At 48.9% G+C, this 19229-nt stretch overlaps 3 protein-coding genes across 3 annotated transcripts; 1 reads left to right on the top strand and 2 right to left on the bottom strand.

Moving 5' to 3' along the window:
* Positions 1 to 2781: 2781 nt before the first annotated feature.
* On the bottom strand, positions 2782 to 4525 carry F5B22DRAFT_371088 (uncharacterized protein). Its single transcript, XM_047971168.1, has 3 exons — positions 4217 to 4525; positions 3578 to 4145; positions 2782 to 3518 (listed from the first exon to the last, which is right to left on the bottom strand). The coding sequence occupies exons 1-3, from the start codon at positions 4374 to 4376 to the stop codon at positions 3020 to 3022; spliced, it is 1227 nt and encodes a 408-aa protein (XP_047828063.1). The 5' UTR covers positions 4377 to 4525; the 3' UTR covers positions 2782 to 3019.
* Positions 4526 to 12718: 8193 nt separating this feature from the next.
* F5B22DRAFT_618425 (uncharacterized protein) lies at positions 12719 to 16280 on the top strand. The gene is made up of 8 exons (XM_047975699.1): positions 12719 to 13359; positions 13426 to 13506; positions 13570 to 14018; positions 14074 to 14144; positions 14306 to 14807; positions 14863 to 15205; positions 15259 to 15472; positions 15523 to 16280. The coding sequence occupies exons 1-8, from the start codon at positions 13153 to 13155 to the stop codon at positions 16134 to 16136; spliced, it is 2481 nt and encodes an 826-aa protein (XP_047828062.1). The 5' UTR covers positions 12719 to 13152; the 3' UTR covers positions 16137 to 16280.
* On the bottom strand, positions 16281 to 18780 carry F5B22DRAFT_618424 (AMP-binding enzyme). The gene has a single exon (XM_047975698.1). The coding sequence runs from the start codon at positions 18170 to 18172 to the stop codon at positions 16502 to 16504; it is 1671 nt and encodes a 556-aa protein (XP_047828061.1). The 5' UTR covers positions 18173 to 18780; the 3' UTR covers positions 16281 to 16501.
* Between the last annotated feature and the right edge of the window lie 449 nt (positions 18781 to 19229).

Raw genomic sequence — 19229 nt, 5'->3', positions numbered from 1 at the left:
CCAGCACATGTTAGCGTTGTATGTGCCTGAAGATCCCGACAAAGTCGCATTCCCGTTGAATCACAAGATAAGATCTAGTACCAACCGCTCTACATGTGCAGGCATTGTGACTGACAGGAAGATGGATGAGATAATAATAGACACCGTAATAAAACGAACAGGAGTCTAACGGTATACATGTACTTGGCAGTGTAGGCTTCACACCAGATCCAGCTTTGGCCCAGCACGCCGAGGTATGGATTCTAAGATCTCCACTACTTGTCAACAATGCTGCGATGACAAAATATGATAGGCTCGAGTGTTCTGTGCAAACAGACCAATGAGCGTCTCAATGGTGCCTCATATGGGAGGCGGCAAAGTCCAGCATCGACAGCAACCCGTCCTCCTACTCACACTGCGTTTAATGCAGCAAGCGTATTGGCAGAGGTCTCGTAAACTAGCCCGTAATCACTTTAGGCGTGTGTAAGTAAGACCCTAACCACTTGGTTGCATTCAACTACTGTACTGTAGAAGCGAGCTACATTAGTTAAACCAGCACAACCCACTACACTATAACTGCCGAAGGGTCGGCCAAAATCGAAAGTCCTGTCCACGGGAGACGAAGGATGAGTGGGAGAGCGCCACAGCTGCACATACCATCATCCTACGCCATGCTCTCGTGTAACGGGCTATTCGTGACCGCTACAATACCCTTAGTAACCCCATCTTGAAGAGTGGGAAGATTACCTCATCAGTTACCAACTACCTACTATGGTACACGCATGACGTGTGGCTGACCAGCTGAAGTGAGCTATACTGTATTCGTACTGTTAAGGCCTCTTCAGTAAGTTCTTGGAACTAACTAATCTGGTAGAAGCTGATGGGAAAGACGTTTTCTGGCTGGCTGTTGCATTCGTGTAGATAAGTAAGCCATAACTAAACACAGCCATCTCATCTTGAGAACTTTACACGATTGCGCCGCATATACACCGTTGCACGCATTATGTTCCACATTTGAATTAAAATTATCGCCGTTATCAATTCCGGTAGAACACATCTGGTCCTTAGTTGCCATGGCGGGTGTCGTCTGGGCGTTGCTCGTGTGTGTTTTCTCCGGCCGTGGACGGGATGTAGTAGAACGTGGGGTAGGTATTATCGGGGTTCACTGACGGAATTCAGGACCGAACTCGGCCTTGAATGAGGAGGCAAGTAGTTAATTCTGTGCAGTAGCTACGGCGATGCTGTAGGGCTCTGCTCTGGTCTTGCGAGAATGAGGCGGCGTTACAGCACAAAAAGGGACGTAATAATTTGACAATAAAATAACGGAAATCAAAAGGCACCGAAAGTCAATTCACCGCTTAATCAGCCACCGGGGACGGGCTTCAGATCAAAAGATCATAACACCCCATGACCTTGTGTCAGCTTATGAGGCGTTGTATATTGTATGGGAATCAAGTTCTAGGGTTTGTAACGATTCCCATATTACCGCCGAAATTCCATTCCATTGGCCCAGATCCCGTGATGAAGCAAGTTATCTCGTACAAACTTGCGCACGCTCACCCTTCTTGCAGATAGCCTACCTACACCTCACACCCTCCAGTGCCCACGATTGATTGCATATGTAACCGGCGCCTCCCGCGAGCTGCCAAGCAGACTTCGCAGTGTAGAGGGGGTCCCGTTCAGGCCCGTACAGACTCGTAGTAGATGAGCTACATGTAGTTAGCTTCTGCCTTGTTTCGCGAAGCTTGGTTACGCCTGGGTTGCCTTAGTAATACGGTAGTGTAGCGTAGCTCTCTTCTGTTATAGACGTGGCCACTGACGAAAGAGGCGCAAGAGAGGTGAGGGGTGCAGGTAGCCTGGCCTAGTACACGTAAAGACATCGTTGGAATTGACCATGCGAATTGCGCTGAATGCATGCGCAGGACCTTTTTTCAGCTTTGTCCATAGCCTCAAGGACTTACATAGTAATTCAAGAGTCTTCAGTGAGAAGGCAGGTATTTTGCCCATTTCATTTCCCGGGCCGCTTGTGCGGAATGGTTGAGCCGAGAACCTAGCAGATGTCGACTTGGATTGTAGGGTTTGGATTGCGCAACCAAAGCGGCGCAGCCCGCCTTTTGAACTGGGTCCATAGTTCGCGGGACTGCGGAGATAATCTTACCGGATCTTACGAAGTTGGTCCAGTCCCTTTGCTAAGAGATAGTACACGTAAGTAAGTTAGAGCTAATCTCATTCCCAGGATCCTACGTAAGTAAGTGAATAATATCCAGGGCAGATAGATGTTCGCCACGTCGGAGGCGGAAGCAATTGGCCGTCAATTGATAATCCAGGACGTTTGGTCAATCGATGCTGTCTTATTCCCAACTTCATGCACCCATTGCGCTCATCGTCGCCGGATTTGTTGATTCTTCGGTCGTGAATAGAGCATCGGATTCCGTACCGCGTAAATGCAAGATAAAGCTCCTGCACGCAGGGTCCGTCTAACGCCACCTTGGCATGATAACGCCCAGTAAACCCTGGCCTTCTTCCAGTGTCTCTCAATTGGCCTTTGCTGACCTCATCTCGCATGCTCGGCTTACTTTGTTGGCTTACTTCGTGACAACTTGGGTTTAGGCTTGGGCTTAGACATTTGGGGGCTTTTGGTCTCGTTCATTAATTTCTAGTGTATTTTGTTTTAGTTCCGCCTATGGCGTTGGCGTTCTCATTCGTTATACATGGTGAATGTAAACTCTCATCATAGCGCCTCTACTTATGACCAAAAATACGCTGCTGGGGTATTGAACTCTCGAAGTTCGCTTTCCTTAGCGAAGCGGATACCCAACCAGGGCGCGTCCGCAGGCAGATAGCCTGTCAAGAATTTCCCCAAAAATGCCTTGCCCAGTTGACCTACTCTAGTGAAGCGTCTATCCTTGTGACACCCAAGATCCTGAACGCCTCGCTCCTTGTTTCATTACAAGGAGGTATAATATGGAACAAAGAATGTAAAGGTGAAAGGGCCCATAAATAGAACATTCGTCAGAAAAGAGAAGACACAATACGGGCGTTAAGGCTCTGCCTTAAGAGGCGTGGCATTTTGGGTACGCCAGCTATCGTCCCTTTCCACTGAGGCACCACGCTCCAAGAGCATGGCGGCCATATCTGTCCGACCACACATTACAGCCCGTTGCAGGGCAGTGTAGCCAGAGTTGTCCTTGCCATTTATGTTGACGTCGCGGCGTTGTAGAAGCAACCGTAGAGTCTCAACATTGCCTCCAGCGATAGCGAAGTGAAGAAGGGGCGCTGTGGTTTCTGGAAGAGGTTTTGGCATGTCCGGTACCTCGCTCATTTTGACGTTGCCCATGAATGCTGAAGCCACTGACGAGCTCCCAGGGCGTGTAATTGGCTTTCTGTCAACGGCCGGCCAACCTGCTGCGCTGTTCAGGTCGGAACCTGGGGAGGTAGCGTATGCTGTTGACGCTGCGAGACTATCCTCTATTGAGTATACCGACTCGGGGTGATGGTACATAGATAGTTCGTCCGCGTTAACGTACATATTGTTGAAGCTGCCAAAACAATATTAGCCCCCCAATGTAATTTTAGGTATGTATGGGATACTACTCACCCAGACGACAGAGGCAGCGCTTCATGCACCTCAGCGCTGCTGACACCCCAGGGAAGAGGGCTTGAACAGTTGGATGAATACGCCGCGGACATGCTATGGCTCCTAGGTGGAGGAGGGTGTTGCGGTATTGAACCTGGCGCTATTGTTGCCGTCACAGCCCGTGATCGGCGGCCTAAGGAGGTTGTTGGTAGTTCTGGTACAATGTCGTTGGAGGTCGGGATGTGTGAGTAGTATGTAGGAGAGGCGTCAAAAGCCATAGGCGCATCGCCATCTGCCATCAACCCAAGGCCATTTAATTGCTCGGGACCTTGTCCATGTGACCATGCTTGCATGTAATCCCCCATCTGCCGCGATCCATCTGCTGCCGGCGTCGTTGCTGCCACCAAGCCCGGCTCCGCGTTATGGGATGCTGGTGTGCCTTCCGAGCTGGCAGGACTCCTACCACCGGAAGTCATTTCATGCTCTGGTGGCGGCGTGGTTGATGAATCCCCACTGACGATCTCCTGTAGTTGCTGGAGCTGTTTCTTTAGCTTCTCCACCTCCTTTGTGCGGTCTCTCATATTGCGTCCTAGAACAAAGTAGTTAGAAACAGACTCCCAGATGCTGCAGTGTCAAAGACGGTAATAAGGGACGACGTACGATACGCTCTCTGGGCGAGGCGGTTCTGAATTTTCCTTCGCTCTGCTGCATCTGGTAGGTTCCGCCAGTCCTCATCTGGTTTCATCAGGTCGGCATATGAGGTTGTAAGCGGACGACCGCTACGCGGCGACGATGTACCCGACATACTATCCTTGGTCATGTGTAGTGAACTGAGTTATCGAGAGGACGGTACGAAGATACGGATCTTGGCGTAATAGGTCGATAGATGGGAACGATAGGAGGAGAAGGGAATAAATAGACCCCTCGAAAACCTGGGCCAGCCAGACAATGTATAATAAAACGTGGTGGCGGTTCCATTGCATCGTATATGGGACTGGAAGACACAGGGCGATACTACAAACACCCTATGGAATACATGAGATGCATGGGGATGCATGCCTCGCGGCACCACACACCCACAGTGTGAAGATCCTTCGAGTACCTCATGGCTACAGTAGCTTATATGCATCCCGTCCCGCCACCAAACCTGCGCTGCACTAGCTGCAATGGATCAGCGTCACAGAAGATAGCGAGTGGAGGAAGGGAAGCTAACAAAAGCCCTGTACCTTGAACGTGCGTGGGAAACGAAGAAGGGTAAGGTCATGTAGGCATGTAGGCATGTACATAGGAGTGTAACTCCAGGACTCGTCACGACCCCGGTTCTTGTGTCTCGAACGTGGAGATGGGCTTGCCTTGAAGCATCCATCGTCGACGATCGACAACCGAGGACTCATAGGTATTCAAAGAGGTCCATCCCACATCCCACTCTGCCCACTGTAGATCTAGCCTCTGTTACCTACAGGCGCTTTCCAAGATATGATGGATTGCCCAGTCCCAGATCAGCTCATGTCAACATCGTGAACAGCCATTGCTGACCTGGTTCGGACATCGGATAGGCCAATCACCGGTGGCTGATGCCATTAAGCTGCTGCCACGCCGTAACATCACATACTTGCCAGTGGTCATAGCATCGCAGAAGGGGTTACGTTTCCGGTGAACGTGTCAAAGTGTAATGCCCAGGAAACGTCCCCGAATGGTGACGCCGGACAGCGAAAGCTGGAATTTCCTGCGGGGGTATTCACGGTGTTGGCCCCCGTACATCTCGTAACGGTCGGCGGAATTAACGACTACACTAAACCTGCCCAAGTGCAAAGATAGAGAGCGGGCAATTTGAACGACCCGTATTACCATGTATACCAAGAAGCCAGGCACAGGCACTGGGGCCAGCACGCGCAAAGACGGTCCTGTGGCCTAGTTACGGTCTACACCATTGGGCTGGTTAGCATACGCATCCTCAGTGCCTATGGTAGATACACGTGTATCTGTACGCTGCGTAGCGCATCGTATAGCTCGAGACGAAGCGTTTCTTCGCCTAGAGCAGCGGTAGCGAGTGTTGCCACTTTAGAGCGCAACCGAGAGGGCTGAGGTAACATTGAAGCCAGTAGGATTCGACGCATCGGCGCCCTGCTGTCCGCTACTTGGATCAATGTACGTGTATGCTATAGCAGGTAGTACATACAATTCGAAGGAAGCAAAGGAACAAAGGAAGCATGCATGGAAAAGACGATGGATAGCACCAGGCGGTGCCGAGCAAGCTCGAAGGGTTTTGCTGGGGTTGCTTAGCGGGTGCCGATCCCACCCACGAACAGCCACCAGACGTTACCTGCCTACACTAGAGGGCCGCGACAATGGCCAATCTGTCCAGGGACTCATAGGTATTAGCCAGCGATTTCGGTCAATGTGGCCGGCTGCTCTCCTCCAGGTTCCAAGCAGGCCCTAGGGCAGCGACGGGGATGTGGTGTAGAACATCGGTACTATGTAGAATCCAGGGGTTGTGTCCTGCGATCGCTCCTTTGCCTATGAAGCAAAGAGTATCAGCTGATTGAGTAATGGGGTCGGTACTGATATGATTGATCTGAATCCTACAGACCACTTCGATATACCCTACGACTTACCCAAAGCATATATAGGCAGGTTTTAGTCCAGAGGGGGACTATTACCGTTTGCCATTAGTGTAAGTAGTGTAGATTAACTACGACTTAGCGTGATACGTGAGGGACATGGTGTTGAGGACCCTTGTAGATAGCTGAGCGCCTCGACGACAGGCAACATTCTTGTCTCCTGTTTGTATTTCTTTATTCGCCTTGTCCTACCTATTCTGCCCTGCCGCGCCCTGCTGCGCCCTATCGCGCCCTATCCCGCAAGCTACAGACAGGCACAAGAGATGCGACTAAACCTCGTGCAAGACTCTACACAGTTGTGACGCCAAGGACCCTTCCCCTATTGCTGTGAGAGAGTACAGGCAGCATATACACATACGAGAAACGGTCGAAAGGTAGACAGGCTTTGGCGGTCTGCTTTGTCATCGACGATCAGGGCACTAGATGAGTTGTTCTAATTCCGCCATAAGGGTTCTTCCTCATATAGCCCTACTTGCCTTAGCTAGGTATATCTACACTAACGCATGTTCTAGGTTAGACCGCCGATGATGCCAGTTGATGTCGAGGTAACATTCGACGACCTGCCTTAGGTAACTGCAGCTACAGGGTCACAACACGCACGACGCCGTTTTGGTCCAATGCCTAAACCTATACTAGCTTGAATAGACATGAGATGGAAGTGCCATTATCACGGCCACACCTTACTGTATGATAACCTACATACATGGACGCGTACATACGCCCACAGACGCCCAACATTCCCATCTTCCTCTTAGGGACAGAGCACGATAGGTATCCCGCATGTGTCAAAATTGCTAGCGTAGCTTGCGCTGACGACAAGGTATCTTACATCAGCTCAATGGCAGACCTGAGCGAGAAATTTCAAATTCGATAGGTAGTCATAAATAACGGTATCTTTGCTTGTCTGCACGTCATATCTCTTGACGGACGATGCCTTCCTATTCAGGCTACAGGACTAGTGCTCATCCCGCGGACGGTCGGCGTCAACCGAAGACTGATCTGCGTGAACTGCGCAAGGAAGCAAACTTAGTGTTCGCCACAACAACAACAACGCAGAGAAACTTTCTCGACTTTGTGGTGAACCCTGTTGCCCACCATCAGATAGTGTAGGTTCATGGAGTGCAGGTCAGGGCAGGGCAGGAATAGGCTATCAGATGCATCTAACCTTAGTAGAGCAGCAGTCTACGATCAACAGCGCTCGCTTCGTTGCCGCATTGTACCTACGTGTAATGTAACCTGCCATAGTGCTACTAAGTAGGTTTTCTTCTTCATCTTACTTAACCTTAACCGATAAAAAAAACCAAAAAAATGAAACATATCACCATGGTATCTGAACGATACAATTGGCTCGCCAGGAGCTAGGGTGCTTATTCGTTGGCCAATCTTGCTACTTGCTTGAGACGCTCGTTAGTTGTAGCAACAGCACTTCTGGGGGACACATGCCGGCGACGACTGGACTAGTTCGGCGACTCCCCAAAAAGGGCCGCTGGTCCAGCCTTGGGTGCCAATTCTAGGCTTGGCAGACATCTCGTTGCTGCATGGCTCATGAATCAATAATGGTTGCAAAGAGGGGGGGCACAAAAACAACAAGCGAATGCGGGCAAAGGGCTCGAGTCCTGTGGGCTTCAAATATGTATGAAAAGCCCTGTCTATCGTAGGTCATTGCCCCTCTACTCCCGGCCGAAATCTACGTTCACGCCAAAGAGACAGCTCACTTCGTCACCTACAGTAGCGTTCATGAGAAGTCTCTAGCACTGCCGAACTAGCAGGGTCTATAACAATCAGCTGCCCTTCGGCATTTGCTTCAACCATTGACCCTTCATCATTGTTATCGTATTGCTTGAAGAGGCAGGCGGCTAGCTCGTCATGCTGATGTCGTGATAAAGGTGCCAATTTGAATCTTCGGAAGACCAGCATAGGAGGTCATACTCGAGAGGAAGGCGATAGAACTGGCACAATACATACACAGGGTCCTCGGTACTATCTGTGTCAAGTTGATATTTCTATTCGTTAAACCCTTGTTTGACATTTACAGAATGCGACAGTGTTACAGTACACGGTCGTGATGGGCTAATAATACCATGTGGAACACAAGGAATCATTCTCTAGAACCAATGTTGATCACTTTCTGGTTCTCTACCTCTGCGTACCTTAGGTTGGAAGTGACACTGCTAGAATACTTCCGCCTTTTTTCCTCTTACTTAGATTTCGAGGAGGATAAGGAACGGTAACATGGCGTGACCAACTCTGTGACTTATCTTCACAATCTTTACTCGTCCCTGCCCGCACTATTCCCCAAAAATCATGGCGTTGGCTAAAAATCAAGGTAGTCGCCCGCTTCGACCTTCGCTAGTCTATCTAGCTATACTACTTATTCAGGTAGGAGGGGTTCATCAACAAGGTCGATGATTGGCTTGCTCGAGCGGTACGGGAGTGTAGTCGAGAACATACTCCGTAACAGCTCGCTTTGCCCCCCGCTTAACGCTCTCCGGCCGTCTTCTTAACGCCTCAGACGTCAATCCTTAACCTGGTTTTGTCCCTGAGCGCGTACGATGCACCTTATATTGTCCGCATCGTCCCCATCTCAGCTGGTGACCTACTCAGGTATTCGCACTTCCAGTTTGGGAGCCTCGGGAGCCACATGCCGCCGCCGAGGATCGACTGTCAAATGATGAGGTGGCGCCGCGCTTGCAGGAACCGGCCTCCGTTTTCAACTGAACTTATGGGTCTTGATTCTCTTCAGCACATTGTAACAGTTCCACTGCCTCCCTAGGCTAAGCTAGGTGGCCAGCCTTTTGGTCGAAGTAAGTATATTTAGATTCGTCTGCTTAACACAGATGTACGTAGTACTATGTAAGACTAATCGAGGAAGCATCAGTGTTACCGCAACCCACGGTATACCGTAAAACGCACGGATCTACGCTCGCTTCTGTGCTTCCGTGGTGCGCTTCTCGCTCTGCGCAAAACGCACTTCTGCTGCGCTGCAGGGTTCAAAATGACGCAGCTACTATGTAATTTGACTCAGAACTCGCCTCGTGGCTCCGCTGCGAAGGACATCTGTTCGACGGCCACTGCAAAGTATGTGTCAACATAGACAGAAAGTCTACTTTCCAATTAGAAAATTGGATATGTGGCGTTATCACACGGATTCAGAGGAACGGCCGTGGATCACGCACTCTAACGAGAAGGTCACCGTTAGGGCCCCCATACCCCCAAGTACTACCACGGTGCCCGCATACACACTGCATATCGAACCAGGGTCCTGGCGTCAAGGAAGTTCGGTCTTGTACCTATGCAGTGCAGCTTCGGCAAGGCTGTAAGGTGGTATTGCTGTTCAGATGCAACTAGTTTGTAGCTTATCTTCACCGAGATAGGCTCTCGTATGCGCCGTAGCTGTCTATACGTTGCAGCACATGTCCCGCTTACCTAGACCACAGTTGTTTCCATATATTTTTCGTCCTCAATGGGATTCTACATGATGCTAGAGTTCCTGGCCTCACTTCTTCGGCTCCTCGAAGCCAAGGACAGAATCAACGGGTGGAGAGTCGTTTCAGCGGTGGAGCAAACGGGAAGGAGACACGGGGATCGTCCCTGGTCAAGTGTTTATCACCTTGGCGACCAAGACTGGCCAGGGTAGTCTCGTCCCGGCACTTCTCCGTGTAAGTAGTGTTGGTCCCGATCGTGTTCGCAGAGCTCTAATGCGCCGTCGTTGATTAACATAAAACGAAGCATCGTGAGAAGGCCTGACCTCGGTACTCCACAAGCTCCGTAACTGACTACGAGACGCATCAATCGGCTCCGTAGCCATCCCGTCTACTTGTTAATGGTTCTATATAAACCTATCTACTACACCTGCCAGAATCGTGCTTGGATAAGGGGCTTAGAGTTGCACTGCTAGCGATGGCCGTGACTTGCACCATTTCATAGCATGATCTTCTATTAATTTTCCCATTTCATAGTTGCTCTCCCGAAGGACGGGCACATCAGCCAATCTAGACTGGCAGTGAGCGGATCTAATCTGGAATTCCGAGTCAGTTTGTACACACGTGTGGTTCTTTCCATTCCGTTACCACGTGGGTAATCAATTCATGCATAGAAGCATGTTGTTATGATCGGCGTTCATAGCTATTTGAAATCATAGAATGCATCGCGTAGACCTGCTAGCCCATAGTTGCTATACGGCCAGACGTGGGAAGCTCGTGGAGCCTCAATGTTCAATTACCACAGGTTTTTAGTGTGTATATTTTAGTAATGTGAAGATGTAGGAGTTTCAAGTAGATTTCGTATTCCTTCAGGTCGGTTCCGCACAGATGTTACACGAAAAGAGATCAATGCAATGCATTTATTGGCTCGAGTGCAAATAAAATAACAAATGATCATCTAATTATGACATGATCTATCTTCGTTGGAATTTGTAATTCGTAGTTGAGGAATAGTTCTCAAGCAAGAGCATCCTCTAACTTAAATACCACGGTGGTCCCGCGTGGCGGTGCTGCACCCAATAACGGTGGCGAATTCGTAAGGTACATCTAGGACATGGTTAGCGGGAATTACTATCTAGAATCCTAATGCTACCCTGTATAGATACAGATTAGGAAGAAGCTAGGTATACCAGTTCCAACAATCATATTCGGTGACGAGAACCCCTTGCTTCTCTATGTATTTTCACTTCTTCCGAGGAAATGTCGTTTTCTCATGCAATATCTAGTAAAGCGTGACATGATGTTCGTTTTACCAAGCATTGATGCCTCATTTGTTAAGTGGCGTTAGGTACATGTTTCTGCAATTACCTTTTTGGAATTTTAAGAATGAACACCGGGGGTTATACCATTCCGACACGTGTTGTGCCTCTACCAATAGTCTGCATCTTCTATTCTGGGCCATATCTCCGTGTGTGGCTTGCCCAATAGCGACACGAGGAGGCTCACCAACTCAGAGTCCTGCTCAGTGTTGACTGTCGGCACACTAGGATTGGGAGCATGGTGAATATTTGTATATAGAGTGTTTGGACAAAAGTCATTGCCTGCCGGGAAAGAAAATTTATTATAGAAAGTTGCGATAGCAACCCCACTGATCTCAGGGCCAACATTTCATTATTCAACTTCAAGGTTTAATGATACACACACTTACGGTATAATTATCTGTACACATTACGGCGTAGGAAAAGGTAATTATCTTAGAGATTCTAGTTGTATCAGTACTAAACACGTGAAAGTTAGAATATTAATGTAAATTGAGTTCCGTTGAACTCGACTTTAGATTATACACTGTCGAGCGAAAGGTTATGATAATAATACCTTAATGTTATAATGCTATATAAATTCGCACTTTGAACTGCCAAGTATCTCATGTTGTTAAGTCTTATCTAATCTTGTATTCGGATATGGGAATTTACTTGATAGTAGATGTTGGCCTTAGCCTAAGATGTCGGAGTGTATTACACGCGTACAAGCTGTACTAGCTGAATATGTAGTTTGCCTTGCACTTTAGCCGTACGAAAGGCCATTACAAGCTGTTCATAACTATTCAAAGACATGTAGGCAGTATTGGGCAATATTGGAAAATGAGGTTATATAGACTTTGCTTCTTGAAAGAGGCCCCAAAGATTATACAAGGGCAGATGACTGGGCTTGGAACTTGAGCAATTCAGATGACAATGATCAACTAGGGTTGCATGAGCCCTTGACCAACCAACTCCTTCTCAGCTATTGGTGGCTTAACTCGACTCTATATACAACTGGCCTGCCAGCTCAAACCGCTTAGGTCTTTGTGGTCTATTTCAAGAAGCGAAGTCTATATAACCTCACTTTCCAATATTCCCCGCATATCTCCGGAAGATCATGAACAGCCTGGAATGGCCTTTCGTACGGCCGAAGCGCAAGGTGAACTGCATATTCAGCTAGTACAGCTTGTAGCGTGTAATATAGAGTGCTCTCCCATGAGCGAGGTGTGTAATTAGGCGCATAGACAGAGTACATGGAACGCTGAAGATCATCGCATGAAGTTTTAAGACCTTCGTGGGATAGCAAACGTCTATGCACACTCCTATTGTTGGCATGAAAGACCTAACAAATTCCGATGGACGTGTTGGACATTTCCCGTGAAGTTTCCTAATGAATTTATGACATTGAAACAATTGAAAACGAAGTGTCTCATTCAAATAAACTCAAAAGGAGCGATGACGGTAAGAGAGTCACCACCAAGAACGCAGAAGTAGACAGCACTGGAGAATTTATGATATATTTCTGGAATTTACTGGTTATTCATTTCCTTGATCTTTTGTGTACCTAATTAGCAGTTTTAGGGTCACAGGCAAACGTTGGGTATTGTTGGCGCAAGCGATAATTCACTCAAAATAAAGAACGAGTGAGTTTTCATAAAAAGTAAGTAGAGGAGAGAGATCGGAATGAAGAAAAATGCAAGAAAGAAAGTACGATATTATCTGGGATCCAGTAATTGTTCATCGTATCCTTCATAGACACAAGGGCCATTCATCTATGAAGTAAGCTCACAGCGCAAACATTCTGCGCCTTGGCTCGACGTGGGGCGCCTTTGGCTAAAACCACCCAGTTACACAGCAGATTTCACCTACGCTAAGCTAACACTTGTAAGAACCACATCTCCGGCATACATGGTCGAGTCCTCATGCCAACGATAGATCACATACCTCTCTCACCGCGCGTTCGTGGCAAGAACAGAGCAGGAACAACACAACGACCGCTGACTAAGAAGTCGTGCCTGGATTGGCCTCACGTGACAGAACTTATCAGCGACTGCCTATCAGCAACTCACGGCACAGCCAATCAGACGGCGCGGATTGTTTACGGGTCCCTGTCCGTCCATCTCGTAAGATCTCACCTTAAGCTCGAGCTTCCGATGGCGACATCGCAACAAGCCTTCTTCACCTTTCTTAGTTCTTCTTAGTTCTTGTGTTAGGTAAGCTCCACGGTCAATGGCCAATTGAACCCGGCTACAATGGCGAATGTCGAGCTTGGGCTTGCCATTGGCTTTTACTTCTATCCCTGCGGCTTGATCGTGACTCTCTTCCTCTCGCAGATCGCCCGGTACAGATACAACTATGCTGGCAGCGCGCCCCAGATCGACGAGAAGGGCGTCGAGAAGATCCACCGATTCTACGCGAAGTGTGTCTGGGCTGTGCAGCTTGTCTTGACACCGCTGCTTGTACGCGTTCCACCCGACCCGACAGGATATTCTGATGCGTTTCTGCTCACCTATTGTGCATAATAGCTCGCTAGTATCATCTTGGCCGCGTACTATGCTTCTACCATTCAAGATGCTCCGACCAACTTCCCCTACAGCGCCTACCTGGTATGTTCTGTATAATGTGGCTTCACATGAATCGTGAAGCGCAGTAGTTGATATCATCTCTAGGCATCTTATGTTGCTGTGTTACTGTACTTTCTAACTGGTCTTTTGCCCGACCCCGATGGACCATGGACTCCATCAATACCTCACAGCATCGCTTGGGGAGTTGGTATCTTGGTAGAGGCTGTCATTGCGGCTGTATTCAAATCACAGTACCATCTTATTGGGGCACCATCAGGACTGCTTGATAGGCTATTTGGTCTTGCTATGGCACGCATTGCCTTGCTCTTAGTCATGGTCTCTCTTGTGCTTCGCAGAGAATATGAGTTAAGGAAGGCTGAACCGGGAACCATATCTGAGAGACGACCTCTTCTGGAAAATGGACATGGCCCTACTAACGGATACGGAGGTACTGCGCATACAGGAAAACCCGATGTTAAGAAGCCGCGCGATCCGTCGAAGTCGAATTGGTTTGATTACTTTGCTGGCACTCGGGTGCTCTTCCCGTATCTTTGGTAAGCGCTGCCTTATCATATTCATATGTCTCTGTATGCACCTAACGTATGTCAGGCCCTCTAATTCACCACTTCACCAAGCAACCGTTGTTCTCTGCATACTTCTTCTAATCGCCCAGCGCATCGGTGAGTGAATCTCTACCAGACATCGCCCACTTTGTCCCCATTGCCGAAGTATAAGATTTGGCACCTATAGTCTCTTAGGCAATCTTCTTGTACAAGCCTAGCAGCTCTTGAAGACCTTGTTATCGACATGAGAGAGACGAATTGCTAACTGATGGTGAAAGTGAATATTCTGGTACCCTTGCAACTTGGCGTACTAGTCGATGCTCTCGGATACGGGAGGATTCCGTGGAAAGAGGTGATTCTCTACGTGGTATATCGAGGTCTTCAAGGACAGCAAGGCGTGATCGGGGCAGCCCGCTCTATCCTGTGGATTCCTGTCTCCCAGTCTCTGTTCCGAAGATTGTCATGCGCAGCATTTGAGCATGTCCTCGGATTATCTATGGATTTTCACCTCAGCAAACGTATTGGTGAAGTCACAAGCGCTCTCAGCCGCGGCAGTGCCATAAACACCTTCCTTGAGAACTTTTTATTCCAGGTTTTCCCAATGCTCTTCGATATCTTGGTGGCATCCGTTGTTTTCTTTTTCAAATACGATGCTTTCTATACGCTCATCGTTCTTGTTATTATGTGGTCATACATCTTTATGACCATCTACATGGCCAAGTACCGAGGAAAACAAAGAAGAGATATGGCAACCAAAGCTAGAGATATGGAAGCGACGAAGTGAGTTGAAATCCCTCGCTGGCCCAATTGGAGTGAAATGCTGATTTCAAACCAGAACCGACGCTATCATGGCTTATGAAACTGTACAACATAATTGTGCTGTGCCCGCAGAGACAGAAAAGTACAAGGGTCATGTTATCACTTATCAGAAAGCCGAGCGTCTCGTCCTTCTCTCCCTGAATGCACTAAATTTAACGCAGAGCTCAGTGTTCACGGTTGGCGTGGCTCTCATTGTCATCGTTTCCGCCTACAAGATTGCTCATGGTCAGCAAAACGTGTCGGACTTTGTTAGTCTGATAACGTACTTCGCCCAGCTGCAAGCTCCTTTAAATTTCTTTGGCACTTTCTATACGATGCTTCAGAACAACCTTATTGAAGCCGAGCGTATGCTTGAGCTGGTAAGCTGCGTTTTTACCCCAAAACATGTTTTATAAGCCTAACAGAACCACAGTTCCAAGAGACTTCCGGAGTTGTGGAAAAGCCTGACGCCAAAGACTTGCCTTCCGCCCAGGGAGAGATCAGATTCAACGATGTCACCTTTTCCTACCAGAACAAGGAACCTGTTTTACACGGTGTCGACTTCACTGTTGCACCAGGTACTAAGACAGCACTTGTAGGAGAGTCCGGAAGCGGCAAGTCAACATGCTTGAAGCTTCTGTTCAGATGTAAGCACCCCTGCCCTCGATCACGTATCATAGCCCTAATCGAAATACAGTTTACGACGTGGGCGATGGATCGATCACCGTTGATGGCCATGATGTTCGTGACTTGAAGATTGATGGACTTCGAAAGCACATAGGCGTAGTACCCCAAGATACTGTCCTCTTCAATGCTACGATTATGTATAACCTGCTTTATGCCGATCGTACGGCCTCCGAAGCAGACGTTCATGAGGCGTGCAAGGCGGCGAACATCCATGAGAGAATAATGTCATTTCCCGACCAGTATGAAACCAAGGTTGGCGAAAGAGGACTCAAACTGTCAGGCGGTGAAAGACAAAGGATTGCTATTGCGCGTGCAATTCTGAAGAACGCCCGAATCCTACTCCTTGACGAGGCTACTGCGTCTCTAGACTCGCACACGGAAAGACAGATCCAGGAGGCTCTTGAGCGGGTGACTGCTGGTCGCACCACAGTTACAATCGCGCATCGTCTATCTACAATTGTGGACTCGGACCAGATCATCGTACTTCATAAAGGCAAAGTGATCGAGAGGGGCACGCATAGCGAGCTACTCGAGCTCGGTGGCAGTTACCATGCCATGTGGCAAAAGCAAACAGCCGGGGACAAGAAAAAGTCGGAAAAGGGTGATGTGAAAACGGAAGAGTAGTTTTGTGGCTAATTGCCTTTTTTTCAATTCGTATTAAAACTTCTTAGCGATGCAGTGCATTAAAAAGTTAAACTGTAACAAGATTAAGAGATAGACAAATCAATACATAGATGTATCAACAAGAACGAATCCATTTCTCATGATACGACAGCTCCACCATTGTTCAAGGGCCGTTTTTTTGGTTCAAAGGGTCAAGGCCAACCCGAAGTCCAGCCACGCAGGTGCATATGATGGCGCCGTGATGAATCAAACCAAATTTATTTAAATATTTTCATACAAGCAACTCAGTCAGAGAGCATGGTATCAAGAATTCTATACAAGTCTAAAGATGTCCCCCAAATGATCGCAAGCATCTATAAAGTCAGCTAGAGCTTAGCCCTCAGCGTTTCATCTAACGAACATAAACCATTCCTCATTTCAGCGAGCTGTTTTCTCAGGATCTTGCCAGTCGGGTTCTTAGGCAACTGGCCGATCTGCCACACGCCGCCTCTAAGCTTCTTGTAGCCGCTCACGGCGCGGTCGACGTCCTGGTGAATCTGCTTGAGCGCCTCCTTCTGCTGCTCCGCCGTCTTGAAGTGGTCTTTCAGGATGACCCATGCCGTGGGCAGCTCGGTGAGCTGGCTCTCGTCCCACGTGGGGCCGATGCCTCCCTCGATGACGTACGGGTGTGTGTTGAGGTACCCCTCCAGCTCGGTCGGCGAGACTTGGAAGCCCTTGTACTTGATCAGGTCCTTTGTGCGCCCCACGACGCTGACCATGCCGTCATTGTCGACTGTGCAGATGTCGCCCGTGTTATACCACCCTGGCAACGGGAACCCTTTCTTGTTGGCCTCCTCGTTGAAAGCGTAGCCCCGGGTGATGTTCGGGCCGCGGAGCCATAGCTCGCCGGGCCCTCCCTCGGGCGCATCCTCCGTGGCCCCTTCTCTCTTGAGACAGGCCTCGATGTTCGGGAGCAGCTTGCCTGTAGCGGCCTGAGGTAATATTTCATCCATGCTCTGGTAGGCTACGTAGCCGGCGGCCTCCGTCATGCCGTATACCTGGTTCAGCTTCCACGGAGCCAAGCTGTGTAAACGCTGCTGAAGCTCTTCCTTCAATGGGCCGCCGGCGTTGATAACTTTGGCGTGCGAGAAGTTGTACCGCGAGGTAGCATCCGAGTTGGCGAGCTGGAGCACTACGCTTGGAACACCCTGGAACGTGGTGGACAGGTTGGAACCTACTAATTTGATGTACTCCTCGAAGTTGTATGTCGGCATGGCGTGGTGCAGCATCCCCGTCCAAGGACCCAAGAATAGGGGCATCGTCGTGTTACCGATATGCGTCCATGGCGTGAAGGCCACGCATCGCGCGTCCGAGTTGAACGCTTTGGGGTCCCGGTTGAAGAGTTGATAGCAGTTTGCGACGAAATTATAATGCGTCAGTTCGACGCCTTTGGGGAACCCCGTGGTCCCGGACGACAGGTGGATGCTGGCTAATCTCGTCCGTGTATCTGAGAAATGCGGGACTGGGAGGCGCTCGGGCGCGAAGAAATCGTCCGGCACGTGCAGATGGCCCGATACTCGTGAAATGATGGTAATGATCTCGGGCTTTTCCCAAGCCACACCCTGGCTGGCAAGCTGTTTACTGGCAATGTTCAGGGCTTCCTGGACCACGGGGACGGTAGGGCCATACGCAACGACGAAGTGCGGCCGCGCCACGGACAGGCCGTGTCCTATCTCGGACGCCTTCAACGCATGATTGATTGGACATATAACGCCGCCCGTCCAGAGAATCGAGTGCACGAGCTCTAGGAACTCGACACTATTTGGGAGAATGATGGCCCATCTGGCCTGATCAGTAGGCTCGAGCTTAAGCTTGAATCCCTTTGCAATCTTGCCCGCGCGGTCCCGTAACTGGCCTATTGTGAGGCATCGGTTTGTGAGATTGTCTTTGGCAATGAGATGAGACTCCGGAAGGTCCGGGCGTGCCGAAGAGTGAAGTAGCTCCGTCAGATTTTGATCTGTCGGAATTAAGATCTCTCCAGACTTATAGATACGCATTATGATTTATACTCTCTGCTCGAAAGCTCTCAGAAACATACAACTTTTGACACCCCTCCAGGAACTAACTCACCACGAGGCAAATCCCTTAGATTATGAGTGAATTTTCTAACGCAGCGTTATTCTAAGTGGCTTAAGTCCGGTACCGAGAATAAAGCTGTCCAATATCGCCTACTGTACACGTATCTATCTTTACCAACCAACACAACAATATCGAACCGTGGTAACCTGGAAAACGGTCTTACCGGGCAGCCCCTGGTTTATACTGAGTAGTGTGTAGTGTACACTACACTAGCGGGGGAGATAACCGAGTTACGCAAGATGCAGAATAGGTAGCGCGTCGACTAGACATTTCGACTTACTGCACGTAGTCGAGTAGTGTAGTCAACAAGTGTAGATCACTGCCTGCCTGAGTATAATGACGGTACGTTACATTATTCTCCATAGAAACTGCTATCGATCGAGGAGTTCGCAGAGCCAACCCCTGGCTAGGCTGGCTTTGCCCAGGCTCGCTTCCAATCAATAGACTGTCTGGGTCCGGAAGCTAAGAAATAAGTCCAGGGCAGCATAATATTGACAAGGAAAAGATACAAAAGCGGCCGAACTGCGGGGGCAGCACGGACATTACACAGATCAAGGAAAGAAGAAAAGGCATAGATTTCGGTTCGGAACGCCGTTTTGGTACTTTCGTGTTATTGTTAGTGACACACAGCTCGATCGGACATTATCCGTAAGCGAATAATAGCTTCGATTGCACCATATAAACCCACAGACTTGTCATGTCGAAAACCGATTACGTACACTGTATGGGCCATTCCTCACTGACCTACAGATTTAGTACAACTGGGTATGCGTATCTTGGTGCAAAACTAGGGGCGTGCCTTTGGTCTAATACTATTGGTAGCGTAGGTTTAGTACCATGCATAGAGCCGAAAATGGTAGGATGAGGTTGTGCAGAGTTGCGGGGATTGGACATTGTCAAGGTAACAGAATCTCGGGGTTTGTTCCAGGGATAACAATATGTGTCTGCGCTTTCAACGCACATACACTTACTTGT

This window comes from Xylaria bambusicola (genome assembly GCF_022495145.1).
Source record: "Xylaria bambusicola strain CBS 139988 unplaced genomic scaffold F5B22scaffold_42, whole genome shotgun sequence".
Classification (NCBI taxonomy): domain Eukaryota; kingdom Fungi; phylum Ascomycota; class Sordariomycetes; order Xylariales; family Xylariaceae; genus Xylaria; species Xylaria bambusicola.
Note: the sequence above shows the minus strand (reverse complement) of the source record. Positions and strands in the feature narration are given on the sequence as shown.

What these genes read in the sequence shown, in the direction of transcription:
- F5B22DRAFT_371088 (XM_047971168.1), bottom strand. Translation starts at nt 4,376, where the DNA reads ATGACCAAGGATAGTATGTCGGGTACATCGTCGCCGCGTAGCGGTCGT. An exon ending in CCTCGCCCAGAGAGCGTATC is followed by an intron (nt 4,146 to 4,216) that starts GTACGTCGTCCC and finishes ACTTTGTTCTAG; the next exon opens with GACGCAATATGAGAGACCGC. An exon ending in GCGCTGCCTCTGTCGTCTGG is followed by an intron (nt 3,519 to 3,577) that starts GTGAGTAGTATC and finishes TTGTTTTGGCAG; the next exon opens with CTTCAACAATATGTACGTTA.
- F5B22DRAFT_618425 (XM_047975699.1), top strand. Translation starts at nt 13,153, where the DNA reads ATGGCGAATGTCGAGCTTGGGCTTGCCATTGGCTTTTACTTCTATCCC. An exon ending in TCTAATCGCCCAGCGCATCG is followed by an intron (nt 14,145 to 14,305) that starts GTGAGTGAATCT and finishes TGATGGTGAAAG; the next exon opens with TGAATATTCTGGTACCCTTG. An exon ending in CCGAGCGTATGCTTGAGCTG is followed by an intron (nt 15,206 to 15,258) that starts GTAAGCTGCGTT and finishes ACAGAACCACAG; the next exon opens with TTCCAAGAGACTTCCGGAGT.
- F5B22DRAFT_618424 (XM_047975698.1), bottom strand. Translation starts at nt 18,172, where the DNA reads ATGCGTATCTATAAGTCTGGAGAGATCTTAATTCCGACAGATCAAAAT.